Source organism: Papilio machaon, chromosome 10 (assembly GCF_912999745.1).
Source record: "Papilio machaon chromosome 10, ilPapMach1.1, whole genome shotgun sequence".
NCBI lineage: Eukaryota > Metazoa > Arthropoda > Insecta > Lepidoptera > Papilionidae > Papilio > Papilio machaon.
Genome location: NC_059995.1, coordinates 7,272,235 through 7,293,620, shown reverse-complemented (window position 1 = coordinate 7,293,620; position 21,386 = coordinate 7,272,235). Strand labels below are relative to the sequence as shown.

Below are 21,386 nucleotides of genomic sequence, written 5' to 3'. Positions count from 1 at the left end.
GTTGATTCAACATCCGCAAATCTGCATTTAAATATGACATTTGACTGACAGAACAGCTGACGTTTGTTTAATGGTATGTGTTCCGTTTCACGCCAAAGCTAATAAAATAGTGACTTTTGGTTTTAATAAATGACAGAAAAAACAAATCATACAATCTTTCTTTTACATAAAAGCTAAAAATTACTCTTTCAGCACCTAAAAAGTTTATTCTATTAAAGTAAAACAGCATGCATTGTTAACTATTTATTACAAATTATATGAAACTTTGATTTACCTATAATTATTTACGAATTAATTTTAGCTGATTGTTTTATGGCTTTTACAGCCTTTTTTGCTCTCTTTGTAGCTTCCTCTTTAATCCTGTAACGTTTTTCTTTTTCAGCCAACCCCATAACCACATCATGGTGTAAAGCATTTTTAACTGTAGACTTTGCAAAAAGTTTCTTTAAAACATAGTCATCATCATTTATATCTTTTTCATGCTTTAGCTTTTTCTTTTTAACTTTTTTAATAGCTACAAGATTCTCAATTACATCATCTCGGACTGGCGACGTGGAAAGTCGTCTTTTATAAGTATTTGGGTTTCCAATATGTTCAGTATTTATATTTTCAACATGATCATTATTTGAGATTTTAATATGATCAGTATTTGGGTTTTCAAAATGATCAACCTCTGGCAATGAAATGGCTATAGTTTGAGTTAATTCCACTTCAATTTCTTTATCATTAGCCATATCAGTATCTTGAATTTTGACATTGTCCACTTGTTGTTCTTCTAGTGTTGTTTTTTCATCTTGGTTGTTTAATACTTCTTTCAACAAGTTCTCTTCATAATTTTCCTTTACATGCATGTTGACAATGTCTAACTCAGATAGTGCACTTTCAAATGGAACATTAGTTACTTTGTCATCTATTAAATTAATCTCAGGCAAGTTTTCAATTTTTGGTGGATTTAAGAGCAAATGCCTTTTCTGTTTATATCTTTCTCGTGGATCTTCATTTGTTGTTAGTGAAACATTTTCACTGGATATTTTTTTACTAATTTGTTTTGCAAGTCTCTTCATTGCCTCCAATTTCTTTTTTGAATATGTTACACTGCCACTTAAATGTATTTTATCACCTTCTTTTTTTAATTTCTTATTAAGTTTAACTTTAGTATGTTTGAAAAGTGAAGCAGTCTCTGTGTCTCCTTCAAAATTTGGTTCTTCTAAGGTAAAGAGTCCTTGTAAGGTACTGGTAGTTAGAACATTCTTTTGATTTGGATCAATTAAAACTTTGCTACTTAAAAAATTTTTGAATATTTGCCTCTGATAAATCTTTTCTTCAATAGTACCTGCTGAGAGTAGTCTATACACAGTTACATTTCTTTCTTGGCCAATTCTCCATGCCCTTTCTTTTGCCTGATTGTCTGTAGCTGGGTTCCAATCAGGATCATATATGATAACTCTGTCAGCCCCAGTAAGATTTACACCTAAACCACCTACTCTTGTTGTTGCAAGAAAAACTAGATATTCTTTGTTTTCATTAAATGATTTAATTAAACTCTGCCTTAAACTAACACTCACTGAACCATCCATTTTAAGATATTTATAGTCATTATTTTGTAAATGTTGTTCCAAAATGCACAACATTGCCCTGGATTGAGAAAATATTAAAGTTCTGTGGCCTTGCTTTTGCCATATTTTTAACAGAGATTGAACAACAATCATTTTACCAGACCTCTTCCAATGTCCAAAAGTTTCTTCATTAACTTCATCACCATCTTCATGAGCCTCATACAAATATATATCAGGATGATTGCAAATTTTTCTCAAAGTAGATAAAGCAATAAGTACTCGTGCTCTAAGTGGATCCCCATATCTGCTCTCTTTATCAAGAATGCTTCTAACCATTGTACTTGTTAAATATCCCATGTATAAGTCTTTCTGTTCTTGAGTTAAAGCACAGAACAAAACTTGTTCATTTTTTTCAGGTAATTTAATATGTTCCTGCACTTCTGCTTTAGTCCGTCTTAATAAGTAAGGTGTTATCATATTTTTGAGGGCTTTGGCTATTTCCAAAGCAGTTGCTTCCTGAAATTCTGTGGCGTTTGCATATCCACCTTGTGTAATGGGTGCAGCAAAATGTTCCATAAAGGCCTTATGTGTTCCTAGAAGGCCTGGCCTCATGAAATCAAATAAGGACCAAAGTTCTTGCAAGTTATTTTGCATTGGTGATCCAGTGATCAATATCTTATGAGGAGTTTGAAATTTTTTCACTAATTTACTTACTTGCGTCTCAGGATTTCTTATTTTATGACCTTCGTCTAATATTAAATAGTGCCACTTATAGGACAATAAACATTTGCTGTATTTAACTATACCCTCATAGGTGATTAACAATATTCCATGTGATGCTTGAACATCTCTCAATAGTTGATTGTGATTCCCATTGTGCGAGCCAGAGTGATGCAATACGGCAATTCTTAGGTTAGGGCACCAGAAGTGAAAATGGGATACCCATTGATATATAACCGTTGCTGGGGCCACAATGATTGTTGGTCCTAGTCCTACCCATGGGCCGCTGTTATACTTGGCAAGACCAGCCAGAAATGCAATTATTTGTACTGTTTTCCCCAGACCCATCTCATCTCCTAATAAACCTCCACCTTCAACTTGATGTAACTCCCACAACCATTTAACACCAGTCTTCTGATATTTATACAATTGCTTCCAAATATATTGAGGTATATAAAGACCATTCTGTAGTTCGTGACTGTCTTCTACATCAGTATTTCCATCTAGTACATATTGTAAATCTGCTGTGTAATAATCTACATTACTTAAATCAATTGATCCTGAAAGCGCATTTTTAATATTTTCTTTCCATTTAGTGATACGCTGATTAAAAATATGTTTATTACCATCATCTACGATTTTTTTCATGTTTTTCTTGGTACGAACAGAGAAAGGGGAAGTTGGGCCTGTTTTACAATCGTCGTCACTAGACAGTACATAATCGGAATCACCATCATCTGTATCGCACTCAGTAGGACTCCTTGAGTTTTCAGCTCCCCCGGAATTAATCTTATTCTTTCTAACATTCTGAAAGTTTTTGTTTTGTTTCTTTGAAATGTTTTCCGCGGCGTCTTGACTTTTCTTTGAAACTTTATTACTTTTATTATGCTTTCTATGTTTAGCAAGAGCTAATTGATTTTCAAGGTATTTGTTAATATCAGTCATTATCAAAACAACGATGTTGTGTAGTGGTTTTATAATGGTAAAAAAGTAATTTAAGTTTTATTTTGTTTACTTTTCACCTTTTCACCTGTAAGCTTATAAACATTTTGACATGTTGAAACATGAAAATGAAGTTTTTTTGTAATAAAAATGAAATTGCCTATTAGGTTAGTAGTCATCACAAATATATTTAGTTTATTTAAGTTTTACTTCCTTAATAAAAATACTTTTTCGCAAATACACTGTACATTTAAAATTTTATTTAATAATTAGATTTAAAAACTGATACTGCCTGCGCCCTATCAAAAACAAAAAACAACTTAACATCTTAGTAGGCACATCAAACTTTTATATACTCTTTGATGTCAACACCAGCCAGAAATGTCAAATAGTTATAACCACTCTGTAGGGTTTTCTTATTTTTGTTTTATTTGATAGACCTTATAAATTTGCAATCCATTCATAATACAGTCAAATCAAGTAGGAGATGTAATTAACTTTATGACTGTGTTTATTTTAACATAACATAGTACAACTATCATATAAGTGGTTAGGACGCTTTACCATTTTACCAAGCTTCTCAAAATTTTCCTTGAGAGTTCGTTAGTTCTGAAAACTCCACCAATTTGAACAGTAGACTACAGTTACATAAAAAATGTCCGGTAGAAGAAAGCCGCCGCCGCCGGGCTTCAGTTTTAAACCAGCTGAAGAGCAAGTCAATGTGTATGTATAACGATATACTATATCGGAATTTATTATCTTTTTCATAATTATATGTACGTTAAACCTAGTTACTTTAACAGGTCATAAATCAATATAGTCAATATTACCTTATTATTATATTATATTACTTATTACCTAACATTTTTTGCTACTTCTATTATTCAATTAGTGCAAAATGTTTTAGACTAACATGTATTTTCAGAACCCCTCCAAGGAATCTTGATAAGCAAACAACAATCACAGTTGATGACAAGACATTCACTGTTCATGCAGATGACTTGGTGAAGATATGTGACCTTGGCCGCGGAGCATATGGTATAGTGGAGAAAATGCACCATAAGCCAAGCAACACTATAATGGCTGTTAAGGTAACATTTTTAATTATATTCAATATTAATTTATCATTAATTGTGGCTGTAATTCTTGTCCTTTACTTGAGGTATAATTGATCTATGTAACTTTGTCATTCCTAATCTTAGTACTTATTTTTTGGATAATTTTCAGAGAATTACAGCAACTTTTAACACTCAGTCACAAGAGTTGAAGCGCTTACTGATGGATCTTGATGTGTCAATGCGAGCCAGTGCATGTCCCTACACAGTGCACTTTTACGGAGCCATGTTTAGAGAGGGGGATGTTTGGATCTGTATGGAGGTTATGGATATGAGCCTTGATAAGTTTTATGCAAAGGCCTATGCAAATAATAGAACATTACCAGAAAATATTCTTGGAAAAATTGCATTTTCTGTAGTAAGTGCATTGCATTATTTGTATTCGGAGCTAAGAGTTATACACAGAGATGTGAAGCCATCCAACATACTTATAAACAGAAAGGGTGAGGTGAAGATGTGTGACTTTGGTATATCTGGTTATCTCGTAGACTCTGTCGCTAAGACTATAGATGCTGGTTGTAAACCGTATATGGCTCCTGAAAGAATTGATCCCAGTGGTAACCCGGGACAGTATGATATTCGTAGTGATGTTTGGTCGCTTGGTATATCTATGATAGAGTTAGCAACTGGAAAATATCCATATAACACATGGTGTACACCATTCGAACAGTTGAAACAAGTTGTCAAAGATGATCCACCAAAATTGCCGAGTGGATCATTCACACCAGAATTTGAGGACATGGTGACAAAATGTCTTAAGAAAGACTTTAAACAACGGCCCAATTATGATGCTCTGTTATCACATCCGTTTTGTCTAGAGCATAGTAAAAAGGAAACAGATGTTGCTTCCTTTGTACAAGAAATTCTTGACTTACCGAGTCCCAGTGGCGATTGTTAATTATAATTTTTTAATTTACCTATAAGTACAAGTTTTTAGTTACTAACAATAATGTAGGATATTAGCTAAGAGAACAAGAAATTGAATATATTAACATTATTTTTTGAAGTCTGCAACATTAACTGTGTGATGTGAATTACTTCCAATCATTTTTAACATGCTTTCAAATTTTGCAAGAGTAAATGAAAGAAAAATTAAAACTTAATTTGGAAATCTAACATTCGCTACATAGATTAGTTTGGAAATTGTTCATAGGAGAGTGCAAACTGTTTTTTTAGCTATTTGCAGCATAAAAACTTAAAAATTGACTACCATGTGTAGTTTTTGACAAGTATGCAATTAAGTCATTTTGACTATGTTTAGCTGAGATAGAGGTTCTAACTTGAGGCCTTGTAGTGGAAAAAGGCCTACACATCTGATGACATTTGTCATATATATATATAGCAATATTTTATATAATTATACATCACAAGTTATTAGTCAGAATAAAATATTTGTTTACAATTTGTTTATTTATTTTTGTCATCCCCTCGGTAACATCTATGCCACGGACTCTTATTTCTTCTTACAGTGATCTTGTAGGTGGTAAAAATTTAAAATTAATTAAGAAATACTAGAAAGTATTAAAAAAAACCATCTCAGATTAGCATCATTGTCATTTATTGTAAATGTTTCAATTATCAAAATCACGGCACAAAATAAATTAAGTACAAAATATTTAGGTAAGTACATATCAAGTACAATATGTTTCATTTATTCTTAATAATTAATGTTATATCACTCAAGTACGTTTACTTCGTCTCTGTTGTAAGATACCTTAAATATACAACAATATGTCATTGAATTAAAAATAAGTTAATTGACTAGATTATGTCTCAGAAAGGCGAGTTCATTCCTAACTTTGTGCCGAAGTCCAATCTAGCACGACGTTGGTTGCGCACGTCAGCTCTGTACAAAATAAATAAAAATCACTATTATGAATAAATTATATTTAAAATCTTGGGTCGTGTTATTTTTGATGTGAAACATCTATAGGATCACTTGTAAACCGAATTGTTGGCGTGGCGACGCTTGCCGTGGCGACGGGTCGCCAAGCTATACTGAGGTATACATATATATATTTTATTTTAATAATATTTAATATTATTTATTATTAATTCATTCACTCTTTCATTCATTCATTCTTTCATTCATAATTGAAGAGTTATGTTTTCCAAATAGGTAATATATAATTCGTTTTTTTTCTCAGCCAGTGTTTGTCTATTTTTATTGAAAGTAAGATGTCGTGTGTAAATTTATACTGACTTGATCTCCTGCCATTTGATGAGCTCGTTGAGGAGGAGCACAACAAGCGGGGAGGCGATGTACGCGAGTGCTAGCGGCCATCGCACCACGTACTGCAGCTCGCACAGCCCCCAGCGAGCACACGCCCCGCCCACAGCCCCGCCCCCAAACCCGCCCACACAAGCAAAGCTGAACACGCCCTGAACTACCACCCTGATCGAAACAATCTTATTAATATATATTAAACTAGCTTTTACCCGTGACTCCGTCCGCGCGGAATAAAAAAAATGCACACAAGGTAAAAAAGTTCCTATGTCCGTCTCCTAGTTCTAAGCTACCTCCCCATCAATTTTCAACTAAATCACTTCGACCGATCTTGAGTTATAAATAGTGTAACTAACACGACTTTCTTTTAATATTATAAATGCGAAAATTTAAATGGATGAGTGTTTGTAATAAAATACCTTCGGAACGGTTCAACTGATCTTAATGAAATTTGGTCAAAGATTTAGAACATAGTCTGGAAGAACACATAGATTACTTATTTAGTTTTTTTTAAACACCCAAACTCATTACTGTAACCAAATATCTAAATGCAGCATTAGTTCAAATAAGTACGGAGTATACTTACAGCAGGAATACCGAGACCAGCCACACTTTATTAGTCCAGAAGCCGCCCTGCCAGATGGAGCGCTGTCTCTCCACGAACGATATTGATATCACAACTGCAAACATCAATATTTATTCTAGTAACATTCTATTTTCAATCTAATTAAGTTTCAATTATCAAAAAACTTGTATGAATAAATATTGTCATCTTTTATTCTGAAGAAAAAAGACGTGAAGCGAAAACTTTGTACCCCATTTTAAGAAAATTACGCAAACAGATGAGCATGAAAAATACAGTTAATGGGGAGAAGAAGTACATAGCTTTTTTATATGTGGAGGCTTTCAAGAGTAGAGTGAATAGACATCTACAAAGCTAGCGCGTACCATCTTTAGACCACATCTTCACCTCATCTGGTGGGATCGAGGTCAAGTGCTAACTTTTTAATTATAAAAAAAATCAAAAAATCTTTCATATTGAATTATGGTTGAATTTCTAGTAAAAATGACCACTAGTTTCAAATAATTTATGCCGATACTACTCAAAGGACCATTTAGCTTTATAAATGGTCCTTCGAGCAGGTCAAATACCAGGTCTGTAACCTGGTATTGTGGTGTGGTACAATAGTTGTACTGACTGAGATGCAAGGTGAGTAGTGCGAGAGTGAGATGCTGCGCGAGGTAGAAGCCGTCGTAGAAGTCATCTCCCCAGCCGTGCCAGCTGCGACGCGAGAGATCGCGCTCTACACTCACGTTGCCAACATTCACTGGGTACACTAACCAGCATGATGTCACCCCAGTCGCCTGACACATGACACATTTTATACTTGTTACTTTAAAATAAAATATGTAATTCATACTAATGAAGTTACGTTAATAATAAAAAAATAAGAAATGTAACTTTTCAATACGATAGGATTAAAAGTTTTTTTTGGAACGAAGTTCCTTATCGCGCGTTGTGAAAGGGGGCTAGACGGAAAAAATTCTTACGAAAAGTTGTCACGACACTTTTTGCTATAGTAACCATGGCAACGACGTGACAATATATAACGAAAATTCATAGAAATAAAATGTACTTCTTGTGAAGACTTAAGTTTTTTATTCATAGAATAAACATTGGTTCCTTCACTAATTAACCGAAAGGAACTTCGTTCCATCCGGGTGTCCCTTGATACCTCTCAAGTTTTTTTTCTTTAAGTGAGTTTCCTGACAGAAGGCAGTTTTTATATCGCGAAATCTTTGATCTTATATATAAAATTCTCGTGTCATGGGGTTCGAACTTGAACTCCTCCGAAACGGCTTGACCGATTCTCATGAAATTTTGTGAGCATATTGAGTAGGTCTGAGAATCGGCCAACATCTATTTTTCATAACCCCCCCCCCCATTTAGTTTTTTTTAACTGCGCGCGGACGGAGTCGCGGGCGACAGCTAGTTTTGTTATATTAACAGTGATTAATTCATAAGTTTATGTACACAAACCTCAGCGATTTGCTGGCAAAAGCTGCGCAAAGTGAACGCATAGAGAGCCAGTATAGAGACAGCGGCGGGCAGGAACTTGCACGCGTAGCACCAGAACACAAACAGTGCCATCTAATCATACATTTATACTTAAACTCGACGTCAAAACTAAGTACACAATTTAAATTTCAATTTCACCTAAAAAACGTAAAGTTAGTTACGAAATGTCTTAAAGCGAATTTCATTAACATTTCAAACTGTTCTCTGTAGATTTTTCATTATTTTTAAATTAGATTAGAGACCCTGAGCGTCGATGGCTCCGAGGTTAAGCACTTGACTTGCAATCTACAGGACCTGGGTTCAAATTCCGCAATATACCAATGTGTTTTTCTATTTACATATGTACATTTATCCGACGTTCTTACTGTGAAGGAAAACATCGTGATGCTGCACATATCTGAGAAGAAATTCAATGATATGTGTGAAGTCAACCCTCACTTGGCTATGGTTGACTTTGTCCTAGCCACCCCTAACTTGGGGTAGGCTTCGAGCCCCTCAGTGGGGAAGTATAGTGAGCTGATAATGAGAGACCTTGAGTGTAGATTTTTCACATAAAATCGAGAAATAATCGTGTTGTTGAATAAAACCGAGCCACTAATTTTGTCCTATAGTATACAATGTAAACCTTAGGACTGAGGTCGGCGTGCGGGCGTGTGGCTGCGCGCTGCATCACAGCGGCGCGTACAGGCTGGAATGCGAGCGCGGTCGCCAGTACCGCCACTGCGCCTGACGCGAACGCCGCACCGCCAGTACTCAGCGCTAGCGGCATCAAGCAGCAGAACGAACCCACCTAAATAACGTACAATTTTTATATCCGTAACGTGGTTAATTGAAAATCTTACTATTATTTATAAATGCGAATGTTTAATTGAACTCCGTAACGGCTCAACGGATTTTAATTAAATTTGGCACACATGTAGAACATAGTCTGGAAGAACACATAGGCTACTAATTATTTTATTTGTTAATTCTGCGCGGACGAATTCGCGGGCGACACCTAGTTATTTATTATTGCCAAAAGTCACGGTAAAAGTAAAAAATTAATCACATATATCGGTGAATAGCTGTCGCCAGAGACTCCTATGTAACCTTAGGGTGTGTTCCGATATGCACTGCGACCACTGTAGAGTGTGACGTCAATTCAGTATACTGTGAAGCCGTTCCTTTATAGCCAGTTATACTGGTTACGATTGGAAACGGAACGCAATCTCGTATACTGTCAGCCGCATTTTTTGACGCGACATTCAAATGAGTGTATTCAAGTTTTCTAGTACATTAAAAAAAACTGTTTTGGAGTACTGTCAAATTAAAAATATTTTAATTAATATTAATTATAAATTGAATTTATAATGTAATAAAAATAAGTACTTTTTCATAAAAAAGAATATGTTTTTCATTATCAACACAGTCTAATAAGGTTAATTTTTGCAATTCTTCCATTGTTTTATTTATTAATCCAAACTAATTACAGAACTTTAACATTTTCTGATTAAACTGTAGCTTTGTTTATAAGATGTCATGCACTCGGGTGGTTTTGACTGATCACGTGATCAAAGTACTGCGAGTACCTTACCTCGAAAACGCCAGTGCTCACAGTAGAATATGGCGGCGATTTATGACGTCATATATTTCCCTTGGGTACTGCGGCAGTATACTGGCAGTCCATAACGGAACGAATTTTTCTACAGTGATAGCACTGTGCAGTATTCGCAGTGTATATCGGAACATACCCATAGTACCGAAAATGTAATAAACTACGACACAAAACAAACTAGATAGATTAGGTTCAGAATTTTATATTTGAGTATTTATTATTTTTACCTTGCTTCCTGTGTGTAGATAAAATACGTATGTTATGAGTGTTTCCACAGTCGACAATCACTGAAAAGAGTAGCGATCTAGAGTGGTACTGACCTGCAGCAGCGATATGAAGCATGCGCTGCACATCCAGAACTGCGTGGAGTTCCACAGGCAGGTCATGAAGTGGCGCGACATCGTGATCAGCGCGAACAGCGACACGTCCGCGTCGCGTGTCATCTGCGCACGCGCACAATATTGTCACACCGTCACACACTCATAAGCTAAAAGCCTCTAAGTTAATATGACATCGTGTAGATTTAGTGTGAGATATCCACACTAAGGAACTGCCTAAGTATTCATTAGACGACTGAGCGTTGTAATTAAAAGATCTCATCGGAGATTTCTAGTCTAGAATATAAAGTGAAATAGATCCGTCTTATTCACAACTGTTATGTTAAACGTTTTAAATTTTAAAATGGCTATATTTTAACGTGCATTATTGTAATAAAACGTACTAGTTTGAATTATTAAAGAACAATAATTACTTACAAACCTTTGTATTGTAGTAGTTAGTTAACGGTTGGTTTTGCCATTTATTTAAAAGCTTCAATAGTGCAGCGTGAAAAATTAATTTCACATCTTTATAACGACCAAATAACAGTCTAAATGATATGAATTTTAACAGACGTCAAAATGAATGATAATTTTATCCTATCTCATTCAAAATGGATTCAATTATAACAATATCATTGTAATCTACAGATTTTATAGTGAGGTTAAATTTCAAAAGAAATGAACGAACCACTCTCTATATGTCTATGGGAGGAATATGTTACCGTGTGTAAATTTCGAATGTCATGACAGTTGCAGTAAAACATATTGTTATCTCAACTTTTACAAAAAGAACGTTAGGGATAGCAATATATTTGACAAGTTTGACAGTGATAACGAAATCTTACCGATAGCGAGCATGGTACGGAGTTGAGAGCGCGTGCAAGCTGTATGGGGCCAACGCAGGTGGCTGGTAACTGGTACGCAGGCATCTTCTGACACAGCACTGGGTACAGAGGCTCTACGGCTATGCTGTACACAAATATATTCTAAATTGGCTCAATGTAGTCTTTTTAACAGTGGTAGACGCCAACAACATCTGTTGCACGAATTGATCGGCTCGCTCGGTGAAATACCACGACAAGTTAGAAGACCGTCTTCCTGTGGAGGCAGTTCCGCGTTTCATTTTCTCCTTCCTACGACTTTCATATAAAAGAAACGATTACCCATCGTTTCTGGGATGGGGATTTGTCGGAGGAAAGGACGTATAGTAGGGGGGGATATTCTCTTTTCGTGCGTCTCCTTCTCCGTCAATTAAAGATATCTAACGCATCTGCAATTGCGAATGTCTGTGGGCAACGGTCCCTTCGACATTTCAGCGAATCAGGTGGTCGCCTGCTCGTTTGCCACCTTAAGATATAAAAAAATATCTATGTTACTGCGGGTTTTGATTGTAGTCTCTTGTATTGACATTGTTGTCTCTCTTTGTTCAGAGGACGCGAGGGATGACAAAATGTATCAATGGAAATACTGCAGTTCAAACCCACAGTTATGTTGTAAGTGATAATAATATTTTGTATAAACCTGGCATCAGCTTGCATGAATATCTCCATGTTGAGGCAGTTGGCTGCAGAACCCATTACACAAACCACCTCGCCGTAGTCCTAAAGAAAAAAATGACAAATATTGTGACATGTGACAGGTATGTATGACAGACGTCTTACGTATGAAAGATATGCATGACGTACGTGTTTCATTTGACAGGTATGTATGACATTTGTGTTACATATGACAGGTGTGTATGGTGTCCGTGTTACATTCTACAGTGTGTGTGAGAAGTGTGTAGATGTCGCTGTATATGAGACCTGCATGATCTGTATCATCTGTCGCACGGAGCTGGAGGTGCAGTCGGTGAAGAGCGAGACGAGCAGCGGCACGTTGTCCACCTGCTCGATGTGCGGGCGAATGTTCTCGATGCCGCGCGGCAATTTCGCCTGATGACCATATTATGCGTTGATTGTAACTTTAATTACACATTGTGATCCATCCCATACACGTACCTCAATGAAAACTTACAGTTACAATTTGACAGATATCAAAATATAACTGTCAAATCTAATATATAAAATTCTCGTGTCACAGTTTTCGTTCCCGTACTCCTCCGAAACGGCTTGACCGATTCTCATGAAATTTTGTGAGCATTTTCAGTAGGTCTGAGAATCGGCCAACATCTATTTTTCATTTTTTTTTAATTTTTTTTTTAACTGCGCGCGGACGTAGTCGCGGGCGACAGCTAGTAATAATATAAACAAATCACATATGGTTAAACTATGGAATCGTTTTTATAAGCACAAGTTTCACCAGTTGAGGTGTGAAAATTTTGCCTCAATGTGTAAGCTTGTACTGAATAAGCCATTACATATTTGTGTGTGTTTGGAGTGTATGTTAGGTAACAAACTCACGCGGTTGCTCATATCAAAGTTGACAGGTGCGGAGTGGTCAGTGGAGTCTGTGAGGCAGGAGAGCGAGCGGCAGGCGTCCAGCGGCGACTCCGCGCCCTCGCCCTCTGCGTCCAGCAGCGAGTCCGTCGACTGCTGGGACGCTGACACACTTCCACGCTAAGTTAACAAACGAACAAAGGTCCTAACATGTTCAATGCTACTATGATTTTCACATATTAAAGTAAACCCCTAAAACAATTCGGTGGCATGAAACGTTTTAAAAAATAATTGCCGGATAGTTATAAGTGAGGAGTGAGGCATCGTTTAGTATTTTTTTAAGGCGAAAAAACTAAGTCTAAACAATGTCATTTATCGAATAGTTCATACACATAGCGTTTTCTAGAGTTAAAGCAGGTAAATTGGGAAAACTTTAAAATGCATCTACTTGGACACACAGTCATCCAGTAGTTGGGATGTTTTAATGTATGAATGTATCATAAGAAACTAACCTTGAAGCCGCTATGCGTGGTAATCGAGTGCCGGGCCTTTTTGATCTCGTTGTCAAATTTGACAGTTGTGTGTTCCACGTTTATAGCCCCCGGAGCGGACATCGACAGCGCCTTGGACGTGTTCATGTTGTTACTGTTGAAAGAATTCTCTAGTATAAAGTACTAGACCTTTAAGTAGTTTAAAATACCTACGACCCCTGAATTGTATACGTTTAAGTGTAAGTGACATGTATAGTTAGATACATATTATGTATATTCGTATCTAGCGATAAATATATATATAAATACAGTTTTAAAAAGAAATACTAACAAACTAGTACTTTGATAAACTTCAGATACAATAATTGACAACAGATTAAGTTTCGATTTTTGACAAACTGAAACTTTACAATTATTCTTTAAGCATAATATTTATAATCGCTAGATATGTTTTTTTTTTTAAGCTAAATGCATGTGTTAGCTACTTTAGTGTTAAAAATCGTGCAAATTAGAGTCAGGCAAACAAAATAAAAAAAAATTATAGAGTGCTTTCGATGAATGTGTAAATTTAATAGCTGTGTAGATTGCTCAATGTGGTGTTATAAAATTAAAATTATAGGGGTATTACTGGCTGAAAAGAAAAGGCTAGTTGAAAAATAATTCTACAAATGAAATAAAACTTCTTTATATATGAAATACGAAATGTTGTTATATTTTGGTCGTTAAATTAAATTAACAAAGTTTTTTCAGAAATTGTAAGACCAAAAATAATAGAATCTTTAAACAATTTTGAAGTAAATAAGTCCTACGTCACACCTCTGTATCGTATAAATTATAGATGTTAATAACAAAAATATAAAAAAAATTTACGATATTTTTTTAAAATTTTACTAGTGCAAGTTACTCCCCGTATTTATTACTTAAGTGGGAAGAGTAGTTTGATGATACTATGTCTATTTAGACTTAAACAATGTATAAAAATATTAGTACAATCGTATGACAATATTCTTGACAGGGCGTATAGGAGGTGTGACGTCAGACGTCGCGACAGAGCATTAAAGACAAACCTATAGAAGCCGAGCGCGGCATCGTAAGTGTTGATGGCCCTAGCGAGTTGCGAGCCGGTGTTGGCGCGCTCCTTGCCCGCCGGCAAGGTTTGCGACGACAGCGGCGACGCCCCCTTGCTGTCGACAACATTCAATAAATGCACGCCATTTGTGCTATATTTATTCTCTAAAATGGCAACCCTACACCATCTGTCAGTGTCAAAGATTACACAATTTGACAGTGTCATAGACAAAACCCCGCAATGAGACGACACAGTTTCATGAAAGCAAATAATGCGACAGTTTTAATGATGATAAATTTAACATATGTACAAGTTGCGTAAAGCGAAAGTTTTGAAAATACAGATAACGTTTTATCTTTATGAAATGTTGTCACAATTTTGTCAAACTTTACTATTTTTAGAATAGACATAGTATAAAATATAAAGTAAGCAAACAACAACAATAGAACACATAGTGTAAGAATTAATAATGGAATGAAAACATCTAGAAGAGGGCAACACTGACAAAATAAACGGGACAATTAAAGAGAACAGGTAAAAAATGTTGCGTGTTTTAGCTGCGTATGTGAAAAGTGTATTATGATACAAATAACATATCCATACAAAGTGTTTAGTTAAAATCCATGTCCCAATGATATGAAATTTTACAAGCATTTAATATGCGATTGATATCGAATATGTCAAAACCATAACCCACAATTACCTTTTATTTCGACACAGCTTTAATATTTAACGTTATAATTTAAAGCGCATCTCATCAACTGTCAAATAAATGTTATAATTAGTCAATATCATTAGGACGAATTTTAAAAACAAATTCACACAGATTCACAATTATAAACCAACTGTCACTGAGTCACAATGCTGCAAAATTTAAACAATTATTTAGATTAGATTCATAGGTCTTCCTAGAAAATGTATTTTGCATATTTTTTTTTCATTAAGACTTCGACAAAAATATCCTGACGTTGTCCCTTTTCCAAATAAACTGAAAAAAAATCCTTTATTTAACCCCAATCAAAACCTCCTTGCTTCCTTCGTACCTGGCCGAAAAGTCTACCATTTTTTATTTAACCATGCTTAATTCGTACCTGGCAGAAAAATGTTTTTTTTTAATCTTGCTTTGCTTACCTGGCGGGGTCGTCGCTTATAAGTGAGATGTGGCAATTCCAGCCGGACTCGAGGCCCATCTTCTCACTGAAGACGCGCGACCTCAGCTCGTTCTCCTTACTGAAGTGCACGAAGCGGATGCACGCGCGCTCCAGACGCTCGATCAGCTCCACCATGTCGCTCTGCGCTTGGTACTGCATCGTCACCATGCCTATGAACACCTGCAATATGACCAACTATTACTTTCTCTTTAATTCAATAGAATGAATTGAGTGCAGAATTAAACATTCTGCCAAACAGGTGGCATAATGGCCACCAAGACCTTTGCCTTTTTAGTTATGGAAAAAGATAGAGGTGAAAAGAGAATCGCGCGGGAAGTCGAAGTTATAACAATGAAATGTATTCGTGAAAAGACATAGATGTAATTTTAATGTAAATGTGAAAATAATTTAATATAAATATTTTAAAAACGCAAATAAAATAATTATGGCTGCTGTGCGAATATGAAAATAACGATATGTTCCAAATTTAAATGTCAAATACACGCACCTGATTGCATTGCATGTCAAAAAATCCATCAGCATCGTTGACGTCGTCATCCGTTATTTCATTAAATAACAGCGAATCTAAAAAAATAACAATAGCTAATATAATTTACAAACAAATTTAAATTAAATTACAAATAATAAAAATAAGCAGATTATGAGAACTAACCTGTGGAGTGGAAGTGTAAAGCGGGAGCGTCCGCCCACTGCTGCGAGTGCGGCGCGTACAGCCGCCGACTGTCCGCCGGTAGCTCGAGGTACATACGAGACAGAGACGGCGAAATACCGCGAGTCAGCGGCCTGATATAAAGTTAATCTCATATATAGTCCAGTCGCGGAGCACGAAGAATTTCGTACAATGACCTCTTTACCTACTGACAGTGGTCATAAACATTTTTGTATTTAGTGCGGTTTACATGAATTATTTGAAGGAGAAAGAAAATTTACCAACTTATGAAATATAGTTATTATTTATTTAGATTTTATATTACAAATAATAAAAATCTTAACAAGAAAAAAAATCTTAATAATCTTAATTCGGCAGAAAAAAATCAAAAATCAGAATCAAATTCCTCTGTATCGGAGTAACTGCTTTCCGAAGACGTCTCTCCTGTCACATTTATTACAAAAGAACAAACCTTATAGTCTCCAGTAAAAGGTTTACAATCCCTGACGACGGCGGCCATTGTATTTGTGCGAGCGAAACTCATTGTATTTACGCGGGAATGACAGAGACAGGTAATGACAGTTCAATGTACGAAATTCTTCGTGCTCCGCGACTGGACTATAGACAAAGAAAGCAATAACGGGATATGTCCGAAAAGGACAGTTTGATATCGCGTTACTAACTTGTAAGCGAACGCAGTGCAGTAAGCAGTGAGTGAATTCCTCTGATAGAAGTCAATGATCTTCTTGCGATCGGACGGTGATATCGGAGTTAGATCCCGACCGTTCCAGTAGTCCACGCACGAGTCCAGTATTATATCTGCAGTACCCTGAATAAAATCATTAAAAAACATACTATATAAAGAAAAAAATGAAATAAAATAACATAATTTATCTTAAAGGGAATATTATCCAGCTAAATCTAATTATTACGTAAATGAATACAAAAATATCTTAATAATAAATACTACAAAACAACATCAACAATTTAATAAGTGTAAAGCCAAAAAGTAAATATCCATACCTGTGTCAACATTTGCAACTGATTGGCCTGATCTTTAACGATGACAGCTAACATGTGCGGCAATGGTACCTTCACTTTAGTACTCAGGTGTAAGGAACGCACAAAGCGAGTTTCACGCCTGATTGTATCAGCTTGCTGAAATAAAAAAAAAACAATAATAATGATTTATAAAGAAATTAGCTGTCGCACACAAGTCCGCCCGCGTGGAATTTAAAAAGATGATACACTTTGTAAAGTTGTTGGTCCTTCGAGCAGGACATGCACTTACCAAATGTCTGAAGACGGCAAGGCAGTCTTGGACATGGTAAGATTCAGCAACGGAGTCGGTGAAACCAATTTGTTTAGCAAGCTCGCAAAGGCAACGGCGGTTTGTCACCGGCACCAGGTCTTCGCTGAAAGTGCATCACGAAATTAATAAATTCTTAATATATTTACTGGACAAACTTAAACATTAAACACAATATTAAACACTTGTAATTAAGTTTATCAGAAAATATGTCACTTTACATTATTTAAATGACAATAACGGCAGTAATTTTACATTACCTGTATTGAGCTTCGCAAGTAAGATGTGCGCAGAAGTGAGCGTACGTGTGCCGAGGTGCGGGTGCGCACGTGTTGAGCAGCGCGGCCAATCCGAGAGGTTTGAGCCGCGCTATGTGCGTCCGCCATCTTTGCTCGTCGAACTCAACGCGGAATGGAGCGTTCTGATCGTGCGTTAAGTCTAATACCTAAAAAGTTGCCAGATTCATTCATTGGATTTTATTTTAATGTTAAGTAGTTGCACGAATCATTTTTCATAATTACTTAAAGTTTTAAATATTGAAAAGTTGAAAATTATACTTTAAACCCAGAATTAAAAATTGCTAAAATAAGGAGAGCACTTAGTGAAATGAAATCTCGAGAAATCTGTACTTAAACGAGTCTGATTGCCGCAGTAAGAGTTTAAAATGTTCCTTTGTTTTTTTCTTACTAGCTGTTGCCCGCCACTTCGTCGAAATTAAAAAGAAAAAACGTAATAAGTAGCCTATGTGTTCTTTAAGCCTATTTTCTACATCTGTGTCAAATTTCATCAAGATACGTAGAGGCGTACCGGAGATACCTTCAAACAAATATCCATCCATCCATCTAAACTTTCACATTCATCATATTAGTAAGTTGAAAGAATTCTATTTGAGTGTATATAAAATAAAGGAGAAAGTTGCACTTACCTCTACAATAGTAGAAGCATCAGGATTTTGTTTATTGTCACCCATGTCCGTTGTGGTTTCACTTTGGTGTTCCATTGAACCCACGAGACTTGTTTTACTAGAGTTTTGTGACATGGGACTCGAATTTCGAAGGAAAAATACCTTTTCAGCTGTTGGATTCGGCCATGATAGGATACCTTTTTTGTCTATACAACATAAAGCCTGTAATTTTTTCCATATCTTAAGATTATTAATCGAAAGCTGTTACTTTGATTGAATAGTTTATTAAAATTTGTATGTATTTTTTTAAATCGCTACATAATTAAAATCAGACTAAAATAAAAATTTATTTTTGCAAGAGAGAAGTTTCCGACAAAGTCTTGGGTTATATGCAAAATTTTTAACAATGTCTATTTTCTCCAAAAATTCTCTCACACATCATTCCTAGAATTAATAGACATATTACACATTCATACCGATAAAGATCCGAGCACATGAACTATATTAGCAGTTCTTGCGACCATATCTTCTCTGCCTAGTAATATATTGAAGAATGTTTTCCCTAACGAACGTAGACTGTCCGGTTTGAGGTTAGATTCGCTCAGCGCTTGTATGAGCGGATCAGTAGCATCTTCGGATATTGAACACGACTTCGGTCGTACATACTTTTGACGGGTTTCAGATAATAATTTAAACCTAAAAAAAGAATTCTTCAATTGTAATCTTTTGAATTTTAAAATATGGCAAACAAATAATTTCACTGAACAAAAAGTTTTTTTTTGTAGCAACTAATTTTTCCAGTGTAGCAATATTTTTTTTCTTATAAAAACCATACTATTTAAGGAAATCGCTTGAAATGCTTCTGAAAAACAAAAAATATAAAATGTTTTTACCTTGCTAGACCATAACAATTAAGAGTAACCCAGGCAATCGGGAATATAATCTGTAGAAGTGGTAATGATGCAGCAATCGTTTGCAGGAAATAGATCTCAGTCCAGTGTGTGATGCCGGGCAAATGGTACATATGTCGGAAGAAACTTGCCACCACCATAATTGATATTACAAGTGGCAACACTATGCCTTCCATTATTTTTACTGTACACTGAAAAGTGAATTAAAATTAAAAAAAACAACAATTATTTTTCTACGTTTAAAAATCTTGTTTATGTTTACACTTGTGTATTATTTTTAGAATTGGATTCAAAAGTATAGTTAAGACTAGTATACCTAAATGTATACAACTCACCAAATATCTTTGCTTCTCAAATACTGTCACTGGTCTACTTGTGGCCTGATCTAAAGCCAGTTTTAAATTCTTTAAATATGGAGTTTCTAGCATTTTGTAAGCTTTATTTTGATGTGGTGTACGTATTCTTGGTGTACTAAAACTATCCTTACTCTGGAATAGATAAATATTACGCATTTGATACATTATGACACCTTATGATTCAATTCTGGGATTGAAAAACATTCAGTGACATGTAATTCTTACCTGAGAGCCAAGTTGAAAGATCTGTCCAAAGAAAAGTTCAGGATCTCCTGGTTGTAGGCCTTTGCAATGTCCTGGTATCTCCTGGCCGGGTCTTAGAACAATTATATCTCCCTCTACAAGGAGTGACCATGGTAAATTGACTATTGTTCCTATAATGATGACACAAAAATATTTAACCATTAAATATGAAGACAAATTGATGGTGTCATGTTTTAATTAATAGTAAACCAAATTGTTTTTTAGTGATTTTGCCAATATTAAGGTTGAGGCCAATTAACTTTGTGCTATAATTTTCTTTTTTTTTTGTTATTAAGTTTAGTTACCCTACCACCTAAGTGCAAATAGTGTGAAAGCAAAGGGGCCTACTGAAAACCAGCGCAGGGAGGGCCGATGTTGTCTCTGTATCAGCTGAGCTGGCCACCTTTTGCCACATTCTTAATCTTTCTTGTTTTAATATTAGTTCATAACTTTGTTTTGTGTGGCAATAAACATTTATTCCATTCTAAATATTTAAAATAAGAAAAGTTTATTTAGTTAGTTGAATTCCAGTATGCTTTGAGGAATGATTGGTAGCTACTTATGTAGATAATTATTTACATACATATACATAATTATGAAATCATATAACAAAGTGATATGAAGTTATTATAATAATAAAAAAATCAGAAGACCTAACCTTAAGTTTTACTTACCATCTCTGTATGTCCATTGTAAGATAACACATGGTGAAAACGGAGCACACAAATGTGGATAGTGATTCTCTTTCCACACTGCTTGTTCTATTGATTCATTTAAAGTTTCTGTATAAAGCAAAGTAATTTTTTTTATTCATATTAATAATTAAAGATACATTTCAATAATTTATACTTACTTAATACTTTGCACACCCGAAATGTAATTTCATTTCTGTATATATATTCTTCATTAAATGCAACAAGGAAATTTAAAACTAGTATAATAAAAAGAAATAAAGCTTCCCACAGTAAATAAGATTGTGCTAATAAACTTTCTCCCACTAAATATGTCAAAATTAAGCAAGTTATATAAACTAAGATAATAGTATATGCAACACCGGACAACAGAACTTTGTCAGAAGAAAATGATATGATATTACGAATAAAGTCGAATCTGAAAATAAAAACAATCGAAGCTGATTAGTCGTCACTAAGAATTATGTTTAAGTATAGGAGATTATTACAAAAAATTATCATAGCCAACATACCCTTTAAGAGTATTCTGTTTATGTTCATTTATCACACTTTCTATATCATTCCGTAACCTAATTAAAGCTTGTTTTGTTGAAAATCCCAATATGTGTTGTTTATTATCATCGTCCATTATATTACATACAAATTACATAGTTAATTAAAA

General features: G+C 35.1%; 3 protein-coding genes across 5 annotated transcripts; 1 reads left to right on the top strand and 2 right to left on the bottom strand.

Annotated features, from left to right (window-relative positions):
• Nucleotides 1-284: 284 nt before the first annotated feature.
• Nucleotides 285-3,316, bottom strand: LOC106718062 (DNA excision repair protein ERCC-6). The gene has a single exon (XM_014512054.2). It carries the CDS (start codon nucleotides 3,219-3,221, stop codon nucleotides 285-287), a length of 2,937 nt encoding a protein of 978 aa, XP_014367540.2. The 5' UTR covers nucleotides 3,222-3,316.
• Nucleotides 3,317-3,601: 285 nt separating this feature from the next.
• Nucleotides 3,602-5,709, top strand: LOC106718087 (dual specificity mitogen-activated protein kinase kinase 6). Its single transcript, XM_014512088.2, has 3 exons — nucleotides 3,602-3,941; nucleotides 4,144-4,309; nucleotides 4,446-5,709. Exons 1-3 carry the CDS (start codon nucleotides 3,874-3,876, stop codon nucleotides 5,229-5,231), a joined length of 1,020 nt encoding a protein of 339 aa, XP_014367574.1. The 5' UTR covers nucleotides 3,602-3,873; the 3' UTR covers nucleotides 5,232-5,709.
• Nucleotides 5,710-5,983: 274 nt separating this feature from the next.
• On the bottom strand, nucleotides 5,984-21,365 carry LOC106718196 (transmembrane protein 94). Of its 3 annotated transcripts, XM_045679721.1 has the most exons (29): nucleotides 21,238-21,365; nucleotides 20,887-21,143; nucleotides 20,708-20,815; nucleotides 20,016-20,164; nucleotides 19,770-19,922; nucleotides 19,417-19,625; nucleotides 19,000-19,219; nucleotides 18,545-18,745; nucleotides 17,880-18,064; nucleotides 17,602-17,725; nucleotides 17,334-17,468; nucleotides 16,994-17,139; nucleotides 16,314-16,444; nucleotides 16,149-16,225; nucleotides 15,621-15,820; nucleotides 14,488-14,604; nucleotides 13,442-13,574; nucleotides 12,954-13,109; nucleotides 12,357-12,485; nucleotides 12,076-12,155; nucleotides 11,400-11,523; nucleotides 10,994-11,044; nucleotides 10,555-10,677; nucleotides 9,266-9,430; nucleotides 8,602-8,712; nucleotides 7,760-7,925; nucleotides 7,147-7,240; nucleotides 6,537-6,728; nucleotides 5,984-6,179 (listed from the first exon to the last, which is right to left on the bottom strand). In XM_045679721.1, exons 1-29 carry the CDS (start codon nucleotides 21,351-21,353, stop codon nucleotides 6,107-6,109), a joined length of 4,125 nt encoding a protein of 1,374 aa, XP_045535677.1. In that variant the 5' UTR covers nucleotides 21,354-21,365; the 3' UTR covers nucleotides 5,984-6,106. The 3 variants fall into 3 exon arrangements, with proteins under 3 accessions (XP_045535677.1, XP_045535678.1, XP_045535679.1); XM_045679722.1 differs by lacking the exon at nucleotides 10,994-11,044; XM_045679723.1 differs by lacking the exon at nucleotides 14,488-14,604.
• Between the last annotated feature and the right edge of the window lie 21 nt (nucleotides 21,366-21,386).